Source organism: Nansenia antarctica (genome assembly GCF_963989245.1).
Source record: "Nansenia antarctica genome assembly, chromosome: 8".
NCBI lineage: Eukaryota > Metazoa > Chordata > Actinopteri > Argentiniformes > Microstomatidae > Nansenia > Nansenia antarctica.
Genome location: NC_137678.1, coordinates 46,959,267 through 46,979,010, shown reverse-complemented (window position 1 = coordinate 46,979,010; position 19,744 = coordinate 46,959,267). Strand labels below are relative to the sequence as shown.

General features: G+C 44.2%; 1 protein-coding gene across 1 annotated transcript; it reads left to right on the top strand.

Annotated features, from left to right (window-relative positions):
• Positions 1-25: 25 nt before the first annotated feature.
• Positions 26-14,462, top strand: LOC308164287 (tropomodulin-1-like; the record flags this gene model as incomplete). The annotated part of the gene is made up of 9 exons (XM_080538420.1): positions 26-34; positions 673-829; positions 2,693-2,809; positions 5,528-5,617; positions 6,251-6,372; positions 6,684-6,791; positions 12,355-12,498; positions 13,310-13,454; positions 14,359-14,462. The coding sequence occupies 9 exons, from the start codon at positions 26-28 to the stop codon at positions 14,460-14,462; spliced, it is 996 nt and encodes a 331-aa protein (XP_080394546.1).
• Between the last annotated feature and the right edge of the window lie 5,282 nt (positions 14,463-19,744).

Below are 19,744 nucleotides of genomic sequence, written 5' to 3'. Positions count from 1 at the left end.
TTAGGAGTCAAACTAATGTCTAGCTATGACTACTGTATTGCATGTTAGCACCCCTGCATTTGTAGGTGCTGAGAGCCAAGATAAGGTATCAGTCTATATGGACCTGTTTCTGCACTAAGAATAGCTACAGTATAATGCTTAACAGGTCTGGGAACTGTCTTTGTTCCATACTTGGATAGTGATAGTAAAAGCCCTGCAATTGATATTTACCGCATAAAGATACCACCATATCTGGCTATGCGGTACCCACCATATCTGGCTAAGTGGATCTCTATTTCAGGCTCTCTTTTAACTGTTTAATTAGGTTTGACCTTCCTGGGAGATATGCTAATTAGTATTTATGTCTGTGCTTTTGAGACATCAACACTGTCTACGAGGATAAGTAGTTCCTAGGGGGCCTGCTGTAAAACCAAAAGGCAATGTTGATCAGAAAAAGGCTTTTTGCACGCCTGAAGTAGTCTGATTGCTGCATAGTAATATAGAAGTTAAACCACCAACTGCCAAAGAATTCCGGAACACTCACCACCTAGAATGCCAATTGTTTTATGTGGTGTTTGCCAAGCAACAATACTGGCTACACAATTAAGCATCATCATTTATGCATAATCTTGGGTGAATAAAGCCACTCTTGGCACTCAATTTGGGTGACTTTATTCACTTTTGTCCTCTTAGAATGCCTTGTTACCTGCCGGCATGAGGCAGAAGGACCAGACCAAGAAGGCTCCCACAGGGAGCTTCGAGAGAGACAACCTGCTGGCCCACCTGGAGAAGCAGGCCAATGAGCATCCGGACCAGGAGGACCTTGTGCCCTTCACCGGGGAGAAGAGAGGTAGGAGGCCCATCCAGACACTCCCCAGAGAAGGATGTTAAATGTACATCACAGAAAGCTAGCATCCACGCTCCGTGCGTTGTTGTTTTTTTCTCTCACATTTTTCTTCAGTTAAAGTGTAATGGAAGAGGGTTTTGTGCTCAAAACGACAAGAAGAGAGGTGCTGCCTTAAATAGTCCAGCACCTAAGAGAGGTGCTGCCTTAATATAAAAAAACGTCACGTTTCCGTCCCCGGCGACCTTCATCAAACAAGCTTGTCCGTGAAATTAGCATGCATAAGAAAAAGGAAGGTGGTGGCGGAACCTCCTGTGCCGAGAGGGGTGTGGTCTGAAGACGGAAGGGCCTAACCACCTGACCAATCTCTGGCACAGAGGCCTGCATTTGTCCTTGTGTCAGGACATATGCCACTACCAACCTGACTGAGCCTGCCTATCCGTCAGGGCCTATGGCCAACTGGCCCGTTCCGTTCCCAGGTCCAGACCAGGTGAGGGGGAGCCTGCTGGGGAGCAGTCTGTCTCTTCTACTGCGGTCCCTTGCTCTACCCTGTCCCCTGAGGTGTGCTCTTGTGTCTTGTCCCACACTTCCCCCCACACAGATTCAAAAGCAATGATGTAAGCATAAGGCTAGGTGGGAGTTTCTCCCCTCAACAGACCGTTCCTTTTGAAGGGAGCGTTTCATACCGTACCTTCACTCCAGGCGATACACTGTGACACTTTTTAAGACGTGTTCCTATTTATTTGACCTAGATTAGCAATTTAAATGTTTAGAATATAATGGAAGTGGATGTGGTCCAATATGTCTGGCCCAAAATGTGACCACATCCACTTATTGGAAATTGTGGAAGTGGAAGCTGCTAAATTATGTGGAAAAATCTAGGTTTGTGGTTAAATACGGACATTTTGAGGAAAGGGTAGAGGATTGAGGATAGAGCACCAGTCGCTCTGGTCTGACAGCCGCCACTGAGCTGGCTGGCGCAGGGACAACCAGGCTGCCAGAGGCTGGGTCAGGTGAGCTGACCTGAACACGGAATGACCAACTGTCTCCATGGCTTCAGCTGCTGTCACACCCAGAGAGCTCACAGTTTCTGATCCAGGACCAGACCTCTGACACCGCATTGTAGGTTTACACACACACACACATACGCCCACACACACACACTCACACTCACACTCACACACACACTCACACACACACACACACACACACGCCCACACACACACACTCACACTCACACACACACACACACACACACACACACACACACACACACACACATACGCCCACACACACACATACACACACACACACACACACACACATACGCCAACACACACACACACATACACTCACACAAACATACATACACACACGTGCACACACACGCACACACACAGATGTCCCCCTCCAAGTGTCCATTCATAGCCGCTAATCCTGAGTCGTTAGCCGGTGTAGAGCATGATGCAGGGGGGCCAGATGCCAGGGATTGCTGGGAGTAACAGTAGCCCCCCTCGGTCCTGTGAGAACAGATTTTTAGAGCCCCCGTGAGTCAGGATTGCATGACGCAATGTGTATTAACTACGTCGTTTCCATGGTCAGTTGTTGAAAACCAAATGGGAAAGAAGTAGTGACTAGAACACCATGGGCCGGTTTCGGCCTAGAGGCTAGAGAGGCCCGGCTAGCGATCAGAAGGTCGCTGGTTCGTTCCCCGCCCCCAGGAGGGAGCTCTATGTGCCCTTGAGCAAGGCACTTAACCCCTAATTGCTCCAGGGGTGCCGACTATGGCTGACTGTGTGCCTAGAGCAAAAAAGACCAAATTCCAACAATGGATTGTATGGCAAATAAAAACATTCTTCATTCTTCCAGGGAAGGCCTTCGTGCCTAAGAAGGTGGTAGACCCCATCATGGAGAACGTGACTCTGGAGCCGGAGCTGGAGGAAGCCCTGGCCAATGCTAGTGATGCTGAACTCTGTGACATCGCAGGTAGGGAGAAAGATAGGAGAAAGACACACCCATACAGTACACTGAGTACAATATGTACTTATTTTTTCTCTCCCTCCCTCCCTCCCTCCCTCAACTTTCTCCTCTCTCATTCTCTCTCACGCAGGAACACTGACACACACACACACACACACACACACACACACACACACACACACACACACACACAATCATTTACAGACACTCCTACATTCTGTACATTTGTGAAAGACATTGAATTTGTATTGTGAATTGAACATACTGTTTTGTATACATTTCTCTGCATTGAGCTAAGGAAGTAGACATACTGTTGGTGAATACCTTACATATAATGTAACGTGTGATTGGACTTTCACTGTATGGTATGCACATTTGAGTTCTACCAGTGTCTAATCTGTTATTTAATCTAAACACAATGTTCTGTGTCAATTAATCTTCTCTGTAGACACTGAGGATCCTTAATGACCGCATAACCTTTTTGGTAACAAGACCTACAGTGGCTTTGTGTCGATTTCTGTCCTACTTCCTGTCACCATTTCCTCACGGTTAATGCTAAGTGGGATACTTGGGACGGCCTGACTCTGACCTCACTCCATTGAAGTGGAGATTTTAAACTGGTTAGGTCAGGGTTATGGGTTAGGGTAAAGGTGAGGATTGACCTAAGGATCCCACTTAGCATCTACCATTTCCTCTTTGCATGAAGAAATGCTATATTCATCCTAAAAAAAACACCACCACAGTCTCTCCATCAGTAATCCTCTGCTCTCATTTCACTCTGCTGTCTCCTCTAGCGTTCCACCCCTCCTCTCCCTGTGTCCCTCATCCTGACATCCTCTTCCTCCATCTTCACCCTCTCCTCGTCTTCATCATACCCTCCATTAGTGTCTCCTCCTGCTGGACATGACGGTTGCGCTCTCTAGGACAATAGACGGGGTATCTGGATGCCTGCCCATGCATATCCTGCCATAGCATTTTCTTCATGTTGTTGTCTGTCGCCATTTTATTTGGATACTGCCCTCTAGTTCATCTGCATCTTCTAGATAATGAACTGCAAGTCTGTTGCTATGCAACAATTTACTAAGGTTAGGGTTAGGTTGCGGGTTCAGTTTAAAGGTCAGGGTTAGGGTTAGAACTTAGGTTAGTGTAAGCGTTAGGGTCATGTTTAGTGGACAGTTGAAGAGTTTGTTGATAGTTAAGTTACAACATCTAGGGCTGGTTTCACAGACAAGGCTTAGGCCTAATCCTAGACTATAAAGCATCTTCAATGGAGATTTTCCATTGCAAGTGTGATTTAGTCCAGGATTAGGCTTAAGCCTTGTCTGTGAAACCGGCCCAGAGTAAACTATCTGCGGGGGACTGTCCAAATAAAGTGATTTGATGTGAGTTTGATGCGGGTTGGGCAGGTAAGCTTGCACCTCCCACGCTGACCCCATAGAAAAACAGAATAAAATCAACATTCCATGGCGAGTGAGCCGGCCACCATCTTTGGTGTACCATTCTTGAGTAAGGCACTTAACCCTAAGTTACTCCAGGGAGACTGCCCCTGTAATCTCTAATTGTAAGTCACTTTGGATAAAAGCGTCTGCTAAATGGTTAAAATGTAAATCGTTGTGTTTAGTTTAGTTTGCCCACTCCTGAGTCACAGTAAATGGTGCCTGGCAGTTTGCTTGCTTGGAGTGATTCAGCCCTCTCAGATACTTCATTGGTTTGCAATTAATAATAGCGCCAGAGGAGTCACTGGCTCCATGGACTACTAAAAATGGACAGCCTGTTCTCTGTTGTTTGTGTCTGTAAAAACAACCTGTTCTCACACACTCTGTCACCTTGACAGATGAAAAGATGTGCTGGCTGTTTTTTTTGGGAAGTGCTTTCTTTCTGCTGTTTTTCTGCTTTCTTCTTGGCTCCCTGTTTTGACTCTGTTCGTTTGTGCTTGCCTCAGAGCTGGTGCTGTACCAAATACATCTGAACCCACTGGCTGGACGAGTGCGCGGAAGATAAAACAACCCCAGAAATATGCATAGTCTATACACACAGTCAAGGTATTTCTCCAGCAGGAGAAAGGCTGGTGGAGGTAGCAATCGGAGGACCGTTTCATTGTAAGGCATGGAATGGAATGACCGATGGTATTAAACACTGATTCCATTCCATGCATCACAATGAGCCTGTCCTCTAGACTCTTTATACCGTCTTCATAGGGCGTACACGCTCTGGGAAACAATGTCTGTATCGAGTGACATTTGTAACAATGACAATTGCTACTTGAACAATGCCCTTCGTCGTGATCTGCATTGCGACGGTTGTTTTTGGTGTGTGTCGTGCTGTGATGTGAATTGCTTTGTGTGAAATGTACTGGATGTCTGGGCTGATGTTTTTTTTGCGTGGGATGTTTTTGAGTTTGAACCTGCTCTGAAGGCCCACTTACTGTGTCTCTGCTCTGGTGACTCGGTCAAGTCAACATAATCCCAACTGAAGGAAGGGTTGGCATCCACCCACTACCTTCCCTTGGATCTATTCCCCTCTGGTCACGTCATTTGACCCACTCTCTCTCTCTCTCTCTCCCCCTCTCTCTCTCTTCCCCCCGCCCCCCCCTCTCTCTCTCTCTCTCTCTCTCTCTCTCTCTCCCCCCCCCTCTCTCTCTCTCCCCTCCCCCCACTATCTCGCTCTCTCATACTTTATTTTTTCTCTCCTTTCTTCCTATCATCTCCTCTCCTTCACCACCAGCCATTTTGGGCATGCACACTCTGATGAGTAACCAGCAGTACTACGAAGCCCTGGCCAGCAGCAACATTGTCAACAAACAAGGTTTAAACAGTAAGTGGGATAGCTCCTGGGAACTGCCCTAATGTGATTCGTCTGTTTATCCTATGTTATACTTACAGTAAACCTTTATTGTAAACTTGCAAGTGGCAAGACAAATGGTGTAAGTTGAACATAGAGTTAAATGGGCCAAAGCTGTAATGCATGCTTCAGAACAAATAGCTCCAATTGAGAACTGTTCTCAAGTTTGGTTATCGCCTAATAATTCTTGCAAATTCATATTTAATCTCAGTCTTTGATCTGAACTATTTGTTATTCTGTTACCTTTACTTGACATGCTGTCTCTATGTTGTTATGGAGTTTCTTAAAGGAGATGTTTTGCTTTTTAGAGAAGGCAGCTTACTTGCCCCATAAAAGTGATTCAGTTAGATCTAAGGCGAGCGTGGCTGTTGGCTACATGCTGAGATTCCAAAATAGCACACGTACATGCACTCAAAAACAGTCTGGATTGTTCTACAGCACTTGCAAAGAATTGAAAAAACAATGAGCCATCCCTTTGAAAATGAAATGACGTTTTTGATAGATTTTTCTAATGAGTTTTCTACATAGTATAGAATGAATAGATTTAGTATATATGAACCAAACAAGAGTGTGATTTTCACTCATAGTATGCCATGCCCGTTGCAGGTGTTATCCAGTGCGCCCAGTATAAGCCCGTCCCTGACGAACAGCCCAACGCTACTGATGTTGAGGAAACGCTGAAGAGGAACGACCCTGACCTTCTGGAGGTCAACCTCAATAACATCAGGGTAATTCTGACCATTGATGTACATATGCATGATTTATGATATAACACAGTACAGTAATACTATCAACAGGATATGGTTGATAAGCCAGGGGTCGGGGTCAATGCCATCAGTGTAATGGAAATTCCAAGGCGAGATCAGTCCATCACCCGTTTAACTACCCAATGTTAGACGTGTAGGTCTGTATAGCAGGCACAGCCCTGCTCCACCCTGATGGAGGCCTTACAGCTGAAAACAGCAGTGCCAATAATAGTTCTCTACGAACGACGTCTTTTCTTTGACAAAAGTATTTTCTTGTCACTTTTGTTTTCTAGAATATTCCAGTGCCTGTCCTGAAGGCCTACGCAGACGTCTTGAAAGAGAACACGGCCGTAGAGCGTCTGAGTATTGTAGGAACCAGGAGTAACGACCCCATAGCCTTTGTGAGTGACTTAACTGTACACGGCTGGTGATTCATATATTTCATTGGAGACTTTACAGAAGTCCAAACACCACCACTAGTCCTTGGGCCAAACCATTTTTCATTACCAAATTCTGGGCAAATCCTAGATGTGATTTTCTTATTCCTATACATCCCTAGATTATGTTTTGATATGATAGACCTTTTGGATTGGCAGCTTAATAGTAGTTATCACCTCGTAAAGGTACGGAGTGCTTTTTTCAAAACCGGAGTTTTGCCTAGAAAAGTCCCCTGCCATATCCTGCTCCCCTTCGCATGATTCGCGCCTAGCTGTGCTGTGGTTGTGATAGAGACATGAGCCCTTTCATGTTCTTTATGCGCCTGAGTCTCCTAAACACGTAGAGACCAACCCCGAGTCGATCAATGATTCCTACGATGAGCTATGGTAACTTTACCGCACCTACCCCCTACCGATGAATGCCTAATTTTTGCGGTTTTCCGGAGGTATTGTGCGGTAGGTGCGGGAAAGTTACCATAGCTCAGCGTAGGAAGCTCTGATCGACTCGGGGTTGGTCTCTACTTGTTCAGGAGACCCAGGCGCATAAAGCTAACCTGGCTCATGTCTCTATCACAAGCACAGCCCGAGCTATGCGCGACTGACGCGAAGGGGAGCAGAATATGGCCGGGGACTTTTTGATGGGTAAAACATTTTACCTAATAGATATCACCATGAAACTTCCCCAGTTGATTACTTACATTGAGACAATAATTTTTTGTATTACAAGTTTTCAGAAATGTTCTGTTTAAATATGCAAATGATGTATTATCTACTTAAAATATGAGTTAATTTGCATATCTTTAAAGAACATTTGGACCACAGATTGGATAAACACAGTAATTAATTACTATACATCCCTAGATTATTATTTGATGTGATAGACCTTGTTGGACCTTGTTGTTGGTAGTTTAATACCTTATCCCCTCTTAAAGTATGGACTGCTGTCATTTAAAATGTGTGTTAGCCTACGTTCTGTACGGGAGTGGACCCGAATGCAGGACACTGAGGCGGAGGCAGATGAACAGTTACATTTATTTAGCCCACAAGGCAGTGAAAGCTGTAGGTGTATGGAGTCCGGTGGTAGGTGTGGTCCAAAATTGGGAGATGTTTTCTGATTTCTGCCACCCTCAACAAAGTTCTCCATAAGTCCAGGTTTTGGGGTGACACCAGGTTTGAGTTGGAGTCATCATAAGAGCAGTGGATGATGCTGTCCATCATCAGAGCAGTGGATGATGCTGTCCATGATCAGAGCAGTGGGTGATGCTGTCCATGATCAGAGCAGTGGGTGATGCTGTCCATGATCAGAGCAGTGGATGATGCTGTCCATGACAGAGCAGTGGATGATGCTGTCCATGATCAGAGCAGTGGATGATGCTGTCCATGATCAGAGCAGTGGATGATGCTGTCCATGACAGAGCAGTGGATGATGCTGTCCATGACAGAGCAGTGGATGATGCTGTCCATGATCAGAGCAGTGGATGATGCTGTCCATGATCAGAGCAGTGGATGATGCTGTCCATGACAGAGCAGTGGATGATGCTGTCCATGATCAGAGCAGTGGATGATGCTGTCCATCATCAGAGCAGTGGATGATGCTGTCCATGATCAGAGCAGTGGATGATGCTGTCCATGATCAGAGCAGTGGATGATGCTGTCCATGCCGCTTTCTTGGCAGGTTGCTGCTGCATTCACCTGAAGTTGGATCCATCATTAGACTTACACTTACTGCTGATGATGTGGGTCTCTGAAATAGAGGAATACATCTAGTTTGACATTAAATTACCAACCTTATTCTAAACTAAAATATTGTCAGGGTGCAGTAATTGGGGCAGATCTCATTACAACTTAGAGGGGCTACAAACAAGGAATCTTCTGTAAATTTAATGTAAATTAAGTTACATTAATATTACTACAATATAAAACCCTGTCTCAAGCCTGGGTACACAACAGGCTACTTTGCTAGTTTAGCTAGCTAACTAAAGTGTTATTAACTATAAATAATAATAATGCATTTTATTTGTATTGCACTTTTCATTCAAAAGAATCTCAGAGTGCTACAGAGTAAAAAAAACTAAAACATAATAAGTTAAAAACATAGTAAAACAACTCAAAATAAATCACAAAAATGAACACAGTTCAACAGTCAAAGGCCTGTCTTAAAAGAGTCCAGGCTCTGTATTGCCCTTAGCTGGCTAGGAAGGCTGTTCCACAGGCTCTGTACTGCCCTTAGCTGGCTAGGAAGGCTGTTGCACAGGCTCTGTACTGCCCTTAGCTGGCTAGGAAGGCTGTTCCACAGGCTCTGTACTGCCCTTAGCTGGCTAGGAAGGCTGTTCCACAGGCTCTGTACTGCCCTTAGCTGGCTAGGAAGGCTGTTGCACAGGCTCTGTACTGCCCTTAGCTGGCTAGGAAGGCTGTTCCACAGGCACGGCGGAGCCGAACAGAAGGCTCGGTCCCCCATGGTGCGGAGCCTGGTATTGGGGACCTGGAGGAGCAAACTGTTTGAAGACCTGAGGGTGCGGGTGGAGGTTTGTGGAGTGATGAGTTCTTGTAGATAGGGAGGTGCGTGTCCGTTGATGCATTTGTGGGTGAGAAGAAGTACTTTGTAGTCAACCCTGAATGAGACAGGGAGCCAGTGTAGTGTAGAACGGGGGTTATGTGCTTGTATTTGTGGACTCTCATCAGGATCCTGGCAGCGCTGTTCTGGATGTATGGCAGCTTCTGTATGCTTTTGCCAGGAATCCCGATGAAGAGCGGATTGCAGTAGTCAAAGTTCACAAGTTCTCTGCATCTGACAGGGTTAGAGTGGGACGGAGTTTGGAAATATTTCTGAGATGATAGAAGGAGGTTTTGCACAGGTGTTTTATATGGTCACTGAAGGTCAGGTGAGGGTCAAACCTAACCCCCAGATTTGAGACTGAGGAGGAGAAGGGGATGACTTGACCCTCGAAGGTGAGCTGTGATATGGGCGAAGACTGAACCTGGTGTGGGGTGCCAACAAGAAGAGCTTCGGATTTGTTACTGTTTAACTGAAGGAAGTTGTTGTTCATCCATGCCTTTATCTCCTCAAGACAGGTGGTGAGACATGACATGGCTGCAGAGGGGCTTGGGGCAGTTTTAATGTAGAGCTGTGTGTCATCAGCATAACAATGGAAAGACATCCCATATCTGGTGATGACACGACCGAGGGGGAGCATGTAGGTGATGAAGAGGATGGGGCCGAGAACCGACCCCTGTGGAACACCACAGGTAACAGGGAGAAGTCTGGACTTGCATCCTCCCAGTGAGACGTATTCAGTCCTGCCAGAGAGATAGGACTGAAACCACTTCAGTGCAGAGTCTGAGAGTCCAATGGTGGTGTGGAGGCGCTCTAGGAGGATAGTGTGATCCACCATGTCAAATGCTGCTGTCAGGTCCAGGAGGATGTCATTAGCAGTTCATTCGTCACCCTTAGCATAGCCGTTTCTGTACTGTGGGCTGAGCGAAAGCCTGACTGAAATCTTTCAAACAGATTGTTGTGTTTGAGGTGATCCTGGAGTTGGGAAGCAACTTCCTTCACTAGCACCTTGGACAGGAAGGCAAGGTTGGTGTATGACTTGAGCAGAGCAGTGGGAATGGGGTCCAGGGCGCAAGTGCATGATTTCATTCCTCTAAGGATTTCCATAATGTGGCTCTGTTCTTCTTCGGCATATGGGTAGTTGTTTTTCCTCTCCACTCCACCAAGCTCGGGGCCGAGGGGCTACCCTTTTACCACCCCGAGACCTGGTTGAGGGGCTCACCCGGGCTATATTTCTGGACACCCCTCCAGAAGCCACGTCATCGTCTCGTCATCTAATACCGACAGACCATGCATCCCGTTGGGTGGGTGGTACACCGGGCAATCCAGGATAATATGGTCTGCGGTTTGGTCCTCTGCGCCACACTCGCACGACGCATTTGGGGCCAAGCCCCATCTGTGCATTGATGAGCGGAAACGCCCGACGCCGGTCCGGAGACGATTGAGCCTCACCCAGGATAGCCTTGGCAAGTCCATCCCGAGGGGCTCAGCGCCGGCGACTGGGATGTGGTCGCGGAGTTTGGAGGTGTTAGCCTCCCACTCCGCGCGCCACATATAATCCGCCCATCCTGCCGCACTGATGTTGAGAGTGGCTCTGTTGAACCTCTGTGAAACATGGGAGAGATGGCAAACTCCCAGGCGAGGGGTTGGTAGCAGAGGGAGACAGAGAGGAAGAGCTGGGCATCAGAGAGCGAATGTTGTTGACCTTGGATCTGAAAAAGTCAATGAAGCTGTTACATCGCTGCTCTGTAGCCTCAGTAGTGGGAGATGGTTGTGGCTTCAGGAGATGATTTATGGTAGAAAAAACTAGCTAGCTAGTTATAATAATAATAATAATAATAATAACTTGCATTTATATAGCACCTTTCAGGGAACCCAAGGTCGCTTCGTTATCTAACCAGTAACCAGCTATACATTACCACTAACTCTAAACTAGCTTGCTAGCTAAAGTTACCTGAGGTAACTTACCTCTAAATATGGATCTGGCTGGGGCTAAGTTAATTTATTTGAGGAGGTAAACACACACTTTATTTGTTTTAAGCACTTTGTTTTAGATTTTTATTCTGGAAAACTATGTAAATTAATGCATATTTTAAGTAGATAATGTATCATTTGTATATTTAAACATACAAATTCAGAAAACAATAAATGTACCCATCCATGGGTTTGACCTTTCATCTGACTCCGCCTCAGTGTCCTGCATTCGGGTCCACAAGTCCCCTGCCATATTTTGCTCCCCTTCACGTCAGTCGCGCATAGCTCGGGCTGTGCTTGTGATAGAGACATGAGCCAGGTTAGCTTTATGCGCCTGGGTCTCCTGAACACGTAGAGACCAACCCCGAGTCGATCAGAGCTTCCTACGCTGAGCTATGGTAACTGTCCCGCACCTACCGCACAATACCTCCGGAAAACCGCAAAAATTAGGCATTCATCGGTAGGGGGTAGGTGCGGTAAAGTTACCATAGCTCATCGTAGGAATCATTGATCGACTCGGGGTTGGTCTCTACGTGTTTAGGAGACTCAGGCGCATAAAGAACATGAAAAAGCTCATGTCTCTATCAAAACCACACCACAGCTAGGCGCGAATCATACGAAGGGGAGCAAGATATGGCAGGGGACTTTTCTAGGCAAAACTCCGGTTTTGAAAAAAGCACTCCGTACCTTTACGAGGTGATAACTACTAATAAGCTGCCAATCCAAAAGGTCTATCATATCAAAACATAATCTAGGGATGTATAGGAATAAGAAAATCACATCTAGGATTTGACCAGAATTTGGTAATGAAATGTTCAATTTGGGGGTTTGGCCCAAGGACTACACCACCCGCGGCATCGAATTGCTAGCTTTTCGGTGGCGCATATTTTTTTAACATACCTGACACCAAAGCAAATTCCTGGAAACCATTGTTTGCCGTGGCAATAATGTGTCCGGTATATTTTCATTCAGTGTCCCCCGTGGGTCTGTTTGTGGTAGGCCCTGGCTGATATGCTGAAGGTCAACACCACTCTGAAGAGTCTGAACGTGGAGTCTAACTTCATCACAGGGACAGGCATCCTATCTCTGATAGGGGCCCTGCAGTCCAACACAACTCTGCAAGAACTCAAGATCGACAACCAGGTAGGGACTAGTTGGTCTGTCTGTCTGTCTGTCTGCCTGTCGGGAACTTTAGAGTGCCTAAGCAGAAGCCTTGAAAGACAATCTGTCTGTCTGTCTGTCTGTCTGTCTGTCTCTTTTTATTTATGTATTTATTATCACTCAATCTATGAATGTGTCTGCCACCTTATCAGATGCCCTATACTGGCTAGCAGACACAGCTTATAGAGAAATATTCAGTTTACAGTATGTGATGGTGATAATAAATATCTCTCTCTGGACGGATTACGGTACTTTCAACAAGTTTGAAAAGCGTTTGCACTAGTGTGGAGTTATTTTCAGAAGGATAGATTATTGTATTAAAAATAAAAGAAGCTAAATGTTATATTAGAGACTTAATATGGTCATTAGGCCTTACTGTACATCTAACAAGTGAAATATGTCCTAACATAGTAGGATGAATATCACTACTCCATGCTTCATATCTGTTTATGTGTCATACATATTTGGCCCCACTTTGTTCAGAGAGTTCAGGTATTTGGGTAGTTAGATTTAGCTTGATCGTGTTTTCAAAGGGTGCTTCAGGTTTAGGGTAAGGGTTAAATGAATTAGAGGAACAGTTTGTCTTCATAGTTAGTTAAACAATCTACCAACTATCTCTAGGGCACTATCCAAATATATCTACCTGAATAGTTTGTCTTGATAGCTGATAGATTGTTTAACTAACTATCTCTAGGGGACTATCCAAGTCAGATGTTCCTGAGAATCTTCATACGTCGTCATTATGCTGCATCGTAACGCGTGTGATTCGTCGTTCCCCCCCGTCTCCAAACAGAGCCAGCCGTTGGGGAACAAGGTGGAGATGGAGATTGCCAGTATGTTGGAGAAGAACAGGTCGTTGCTCAAGTTTGGCTACCACTTCACCCAGCAGGGCCCGCGCCTGCGGGGCTCCAACGCCATGATGAACAACAATGACCTGGGTGAGATCTTTGTTCCAGTCATGCTACAGTACCACTCATTCACTAATGCAACCATCCTAATAATAATAGTAATAATAATAATAATAATAATAATAATAATAATACACTGAATTCATATTGAGCTTTTCTAAGACCCAAAGATGCTTATCTTTTCACACAAGTCCCACAATCACTCACTCTGTCTTTCTTAGTAGACATCTCACAATTTTATGACATCCTTTTCCTCCATCCATCCTTTTCCATTCTCACATTTGTACGATCCTCAAAAACTCTCACTCACTCACACCTCAGACCTTTGAATATTATATTATAGATTTTGTTTTTAAATATAAACTTTCCAAGAAATGAAAAAAGCATTGCACTCATGGAACTGAGCCTCTCCGTCTGTTTGAGTCGATTGTAATCTAACTTAGTGCACCATCAGAGCATCATAATTTTACTGTAACTCAATAAGGCAAGGGGGCAGAGCCAATTCCAGGGAACATAAGTTCCTGGCTGTTTCGATCTCGTCTCTCTGGAAGATGACATCATCAAAGCTGAACTGGTGTTCCTGTGATCCGGAACAGCTGAGCTGAGGCACTACCAGTGACTAATTTAAAGCTGTTTATAAAAGGAGCATCACAGGACATGCCTGTGTTCTTGTACCAATGTTGCTCCATACATCAATACTATTATTACACTGTGTGTCTGTATGATTTTACGACTCTTCTTGAGAAGATATGCATGAGCTGCTCTTGTAAATTATTATGATTAGTGTTTCTTTTAGAATGTGAAAAGCACACTCATTGTATACAGTTGTATTTAATGTCGGTCATCGTGTGTACATGCTTGCGCGTGTGTGTGTGTGTGTGTGTGTGTACATGGGTGGGCATGCATTTATCTGTATACCACTGTTTTGTTACAGCTCGGATTGTTCGATCTGACTCAGATGGTTCCTTTACCCTCACTCTGTCCGTGCCAGAGTTGGAGAGGGCGTTTGGTAAAAAGTTCAAGAGCAAGTCCAAGTAAAGACAGCCATTTTATGAATAGTCTTTCCTCTACAGCAGTCTCTTGCTTCAGCAGTCTCTTGCCTACCCATTACTACCTGCGTCTTCCTCTCCTTTTCTCCACCCCCCCTCCTTCCTCTCTCTCTCCAGCAGTGACCTTCTTTAGTAGCTCTTAAGATCTTAAGTAGGCCTTCATTGTCAGGGGCTTGCTTCTGGCTTTTACAATTTCAGTGACATGGGAGAAGGTTTGAAGGTGACTTTGACTGGCTATTTTCTTCAAAACTCTATCAGGCAAACGGTACAGGACACAACTGCTTTGCTCGACTATATGTTTCTCTTCAAGCACTTCTGCTTACTTGTTGGTTCTACAAAATTGTTAAGACAAGACACTAAGATGTCTAAGACAAATATATTGAAATTTTTTCATTGCTCCTCTAATTTCTGTGTGCTTACTCTGCCTCCCTCCCTCCCTATCTTTCTCTCTCCCTCTCTCTGTCTCTGTCTCTCACGTCCTTACCACAGTAAGAAAGAGAAGGCTTGAAGGTGGGCCCATCTTCCCCAAGTGTCGGTCAAACGTGTAGCCTCCCCTGCCGGAGTTGCCCGCCCCGCCCTGCCCTGCCCCTCCACATCCAACCAAACTCCCACAATAAACCCCTGTTTCAACCCCAACTCTACAGAGATGGGCCCTGGTCAAATACATTTTAAAGTGCATCCTTCCTTCCTTCCTACCTACCTTTCTCTTTTACTTGGAGTAAATATCTCTCACAGACTAATTTGTTTGACAAACAAACTCATCTGACTTGACAGGATCTATAAAAACTCTGTTTTTCATCCAATTATATAGATCAGTGATTTCTTCAAGTGTTGGAGGATGGAAGGAAGGATGTATTTCAGAAGTATTGGAACAGAGCAATGGTTATATTTGAAGAGGCGGGGGGGGGGGGACTCTGGTGAATGCTGTCTCACCTGAGGCATGTACTTATCTACTATTGTAAATGTTTTCTTTCACAGTTTTTCTACAGATACTGGTTAGATGACAGATCAGTTATGACAGTTGGTCATTGTGAGACTAATCCACCATAAAGAATATATTTATTTGTTTTTACTGGAGATGATGTTTTGTGGTTGTAGAACTTAAATGGTGTACACCCATTCTGTAAAATGCTGCACCACCACCTGTGATGTCTTCCTGACTGTGGGTGTGTTCGTAAATACGCTCTGAGAGCGCCGGAGCACACCGTTCGGTAAATAAATGATTTCAGTTGAAACCAGAGCACTCAGAGCAAATTTCCAGAGCGTATTTACAAACGCACCATTTAGGACATTACACACTGCATATTTCAGCATTTTGCAACCACTTAACGTAAGTCATTTGTGTGAGGTTCATAAAGGTTTGTAGTCAGCTCACACCGTTTGTATGCAATGTCATTTGGAGGTAGAAGCTATGTTCAGAGGTGTAGGTAGAGATAATATATTTAGGGGTGTTATTTATTAATGATTACCCCTAATAAGGTTTGAACTGTCAGAGTTTTGTTCTGGTTGTTGCTTTTTTCAGTTGAACTGTAAACGATGGTCTTGAATGTGCCAGCTACCCAAGTGTTCTTGAAGTGCAATTTCATTTTGTAGTCAAAAAAGATCACCATTAAGGTTCCATATGAAATAAACATAGAACGTATAAATCACAGTCTTCACGTGAAAACTGCTATAGTTGTGGAGATGATACATATGAGGTGAAAAATCTGTGAATCCCCCCCTTTAAGTCAAATCACCCTGATCTCTTTCAAAACTGTAAATCCCATATCATCAACAGAACTGGGGGAGGAAAAAAAAAATGTTTTTGGTCTGTGAACAAGTTTTATTTATTCTTAAGCAGAACATACAAGATGGTCCTTTATTGCTGATATAGCATTCCATTCTGGTTACCATGACATTCTCACAACCGACCAAGGAGTACAACTGAATTATCAAGCATAATAATGTCCTCTTAAACTGTATTTATTTATTTATATATATTTTTTTTTTGCTGATTAAGCAAATTATTGAACAAACTATCCGCAATCAAGGGGGGGAAACTGATGTTCCCTCTCTTCACATGATGGAAAATCTAGCCCTCCAGTCAATACTGTTTTTAATCATTTTTTTCCATTTTTTTTCCATAGCAAATCCTGATAGCGTTATTGAATTCCAGTTAAATGTCGAAGCTTAAAGCTGAGTTTCAGCAGTACTGCTGTGTGGTCATCCTCATCAAAAACTGTAAATGAAATATCTGCATACATGTTATTACCATTATCATACCATGATAATATAACCACATTCAAAATCAGAGTTATTGCCATATATTTTTGCGTGACTAAGAGGAAAAAATTGTTCACAAAAGACTTGACTAGACAAATGGCATGCACGACATAAGAAGGTACACAGAGTTGATATAAAATTTGTTCAGACCGACGTAATGATTATGGGGTGAAGTGGGGCACGACACATAGGTGTACATATACGCGCGTGTGCAAAAAGTTGTTATAAGACAAAACCAAACATAGCCTAACATGAAACGATTCTTCAAATGTCCTTTAAAGATAAAATATGGCTTATAGAGTTATTCTCAGATATTGTTTTGACAGACACACAGTAATGATTATTTCGTTGATCATTACACCTCAGGCTATTTACAAATAAAACTGGCTGCGTTCGTAGATTCGCTCGAGAGAGCGCCGGAGCGCACACTGGGTTCGACGTCATAAAGGGACCAAGTCATTTGACTGGACAAGAGGCATTCCATGAGTGCTGATCAGATTTCCAAAGCGAATTTACGAACGCAGCCTTATACTGTATATTGGGTGTGTATCATAATATGATTTTGACTTCATGCATTTTGTTGTTATAGAGACCCACAATGCTGTGTGCTGAGAATCAATAACAATTCAGAATCTCTTTGTACAGAGTGGCCATGCGTCGGGATTTCAACCTAAACAGAGAGCAAGGGACTCCTCAAACCCTCTCACATCATCCAGTGGCCTAGAGAGAAAGAAGGAACTTGAAATGGTATGTTGTCTCAATTACATACACATGTGTAGGATATGACAGTCCAATAGCACACGCACACACATCCCCCCCCCAACACACACACACACACACACACGCACACGCACACACACACACACACACACACACACACACACACACACACACACACACACACACACACACACACACACACACACACACACACAGGCATAGAGAGTGAGGAGGAATGTGTACAACAGGCTGGTAGTCCATATGACCTGGAAACACTAATCAGAAATCAGAAAAGGAATAAAGAAAAACGTTCACAGACCACTCAAGGTGAGAATGTGTTGTGTTGTTACAATGGTATTATTCCTTGAACGTAACCAAGGAACATGCTATGTTTTCTGTGTGTGTGTGTTTTAAAGTTCCCAAATGAGTGACTGTTCATAATGAGATTTGATTTCAGTATAATAATAAAAACAGGCCACATATACAAGAGGACAGTAAACACACTTTAACAACTAAATGTAAAACATGTAAATGTAACAACTAAAAGGTGAATGGGTGCTACAGTACAACCAGCAGCATGATACAGATGAGCTCAAGCCATCTTGTGGTTTGTGGCAGCTATTGCATTGGGAGGTGAATGAGAGTTTAGCTGTAAACTGGTGGTTTAGATCAGTTATTCCACACTTTTCCCTTGAATACTGTCACAGACTTGTCATGCATTTTGTTGTTATAGAGACCCACAATGCTGTGTGCTGAGAATCAATAACAATTCAGAATCTCTTTGTACAGAGTGGCCAGGCATCGGGATATCTCCCTGAATACCTAAAGAGAGCGAGGGACTCCTCAAACCCTCTCACATCATCCAGTGGCATAGAGAGCAAGAAGGAACATGGAATGGTATGTTGCCCCCATTACATACACATGTGTAGGATATGACAGTCCAATAGCACATGCGCGCGCACACACACACACACACACACACACACACACACACACACACACACACACACACACACACACACACACACACACACACACACAACCAGTGGCATAGAGAGTGAGAAGGAACTTAATATGGTATGTTGCCCCCATTACATACACATGTGTAGGTTGTGACAGTCCAAGTTATTTGTTTGTATTATTGTAACCAAGGAACATGCTATGTTTTCTGTGTGTCTGTGTGTGTGTGTCTGTGTGTGTGTGTGTGTGTGTTTTAAAGTTCCTAAATGAGTGACTGTTCATAATGAGATTTGATTTCAGCATAATTGTTATGTATTGAAGTGTGATTTTTGAGCTATGTGAACCACCGTAGTTGGAGTGATGAAAAGCGTATAGGTAACTAGTGTTGCCCGGGCAGGAATGCGGAAGTGATACTATGCCTGTATAACTGCGGTTTGGTCAGTAAAGCTACAGAGATATATCAAAGTGTTTCGCCGCCTCTGCCTCCATTCTTTATTGTGAATTCTAGATGTTATTGGCTATATACATAACAAAACAATTGGCGACGAGGATTGACGAACTTGTGCGGCGGTTTCGTTTCCCCCTGGATTACAAATTATCACCGGCGGGAGTCATGATCAGGGCGGTGTGCGTGCTGTGAAGTTCGGAAAAAGAGAAACTCACACACTGCGCATATTGGAGGAGAGTAAACAAGTAAGTGAAACGGACTTGCTTAAAGTGGGAAACTGCCGATGACGGGAGCATTTGGACAGTTTGATGACACTTTAGAGACTTGGAATGCTTACACTGAACGGTTTGAGTTTTTTGTTATTGCTAATGACATTAAAGATAACAAGGTGGTGGCAACCTTCCTTAGTATAATAGGAGCTAAAACGTTTGGCTTGCTAAGGGACTTACTCCAACCAAATAAGCCAGGTGCCTATTCTTACAAGGACATTGTGACAACGTTAAATGGACATTTTTGCCCAAAGCCTTTGGTGATTGCAGAGCGGTTCAGGTTCCACAAGAGGAATCAAGAGGAAGGTGAATCCATTACTCAATATGTAGCAGTACTGAGGAAATTGACTGAACATTGTCAGTTTGGCACATCACTGTGTGACACTCTGTGTGACAGACTTGTGTGTGGATTAAGGAGTGAGGCAATACAGAAGCGCCTGCTCACAGAGGAGCACCTCACATTTAAGACAGCTGTGGATATTGCAATATCAATGGAGCTAGCTGCCAGGGAAGCACTGCAGCTAGGGGCTGCCTCAAGAGTGCATGGTGTAGCAGCCACACATGATAGACAGAGAGGGGGTACCCTGGAATGTTATCGTTGTGGGAAACGTG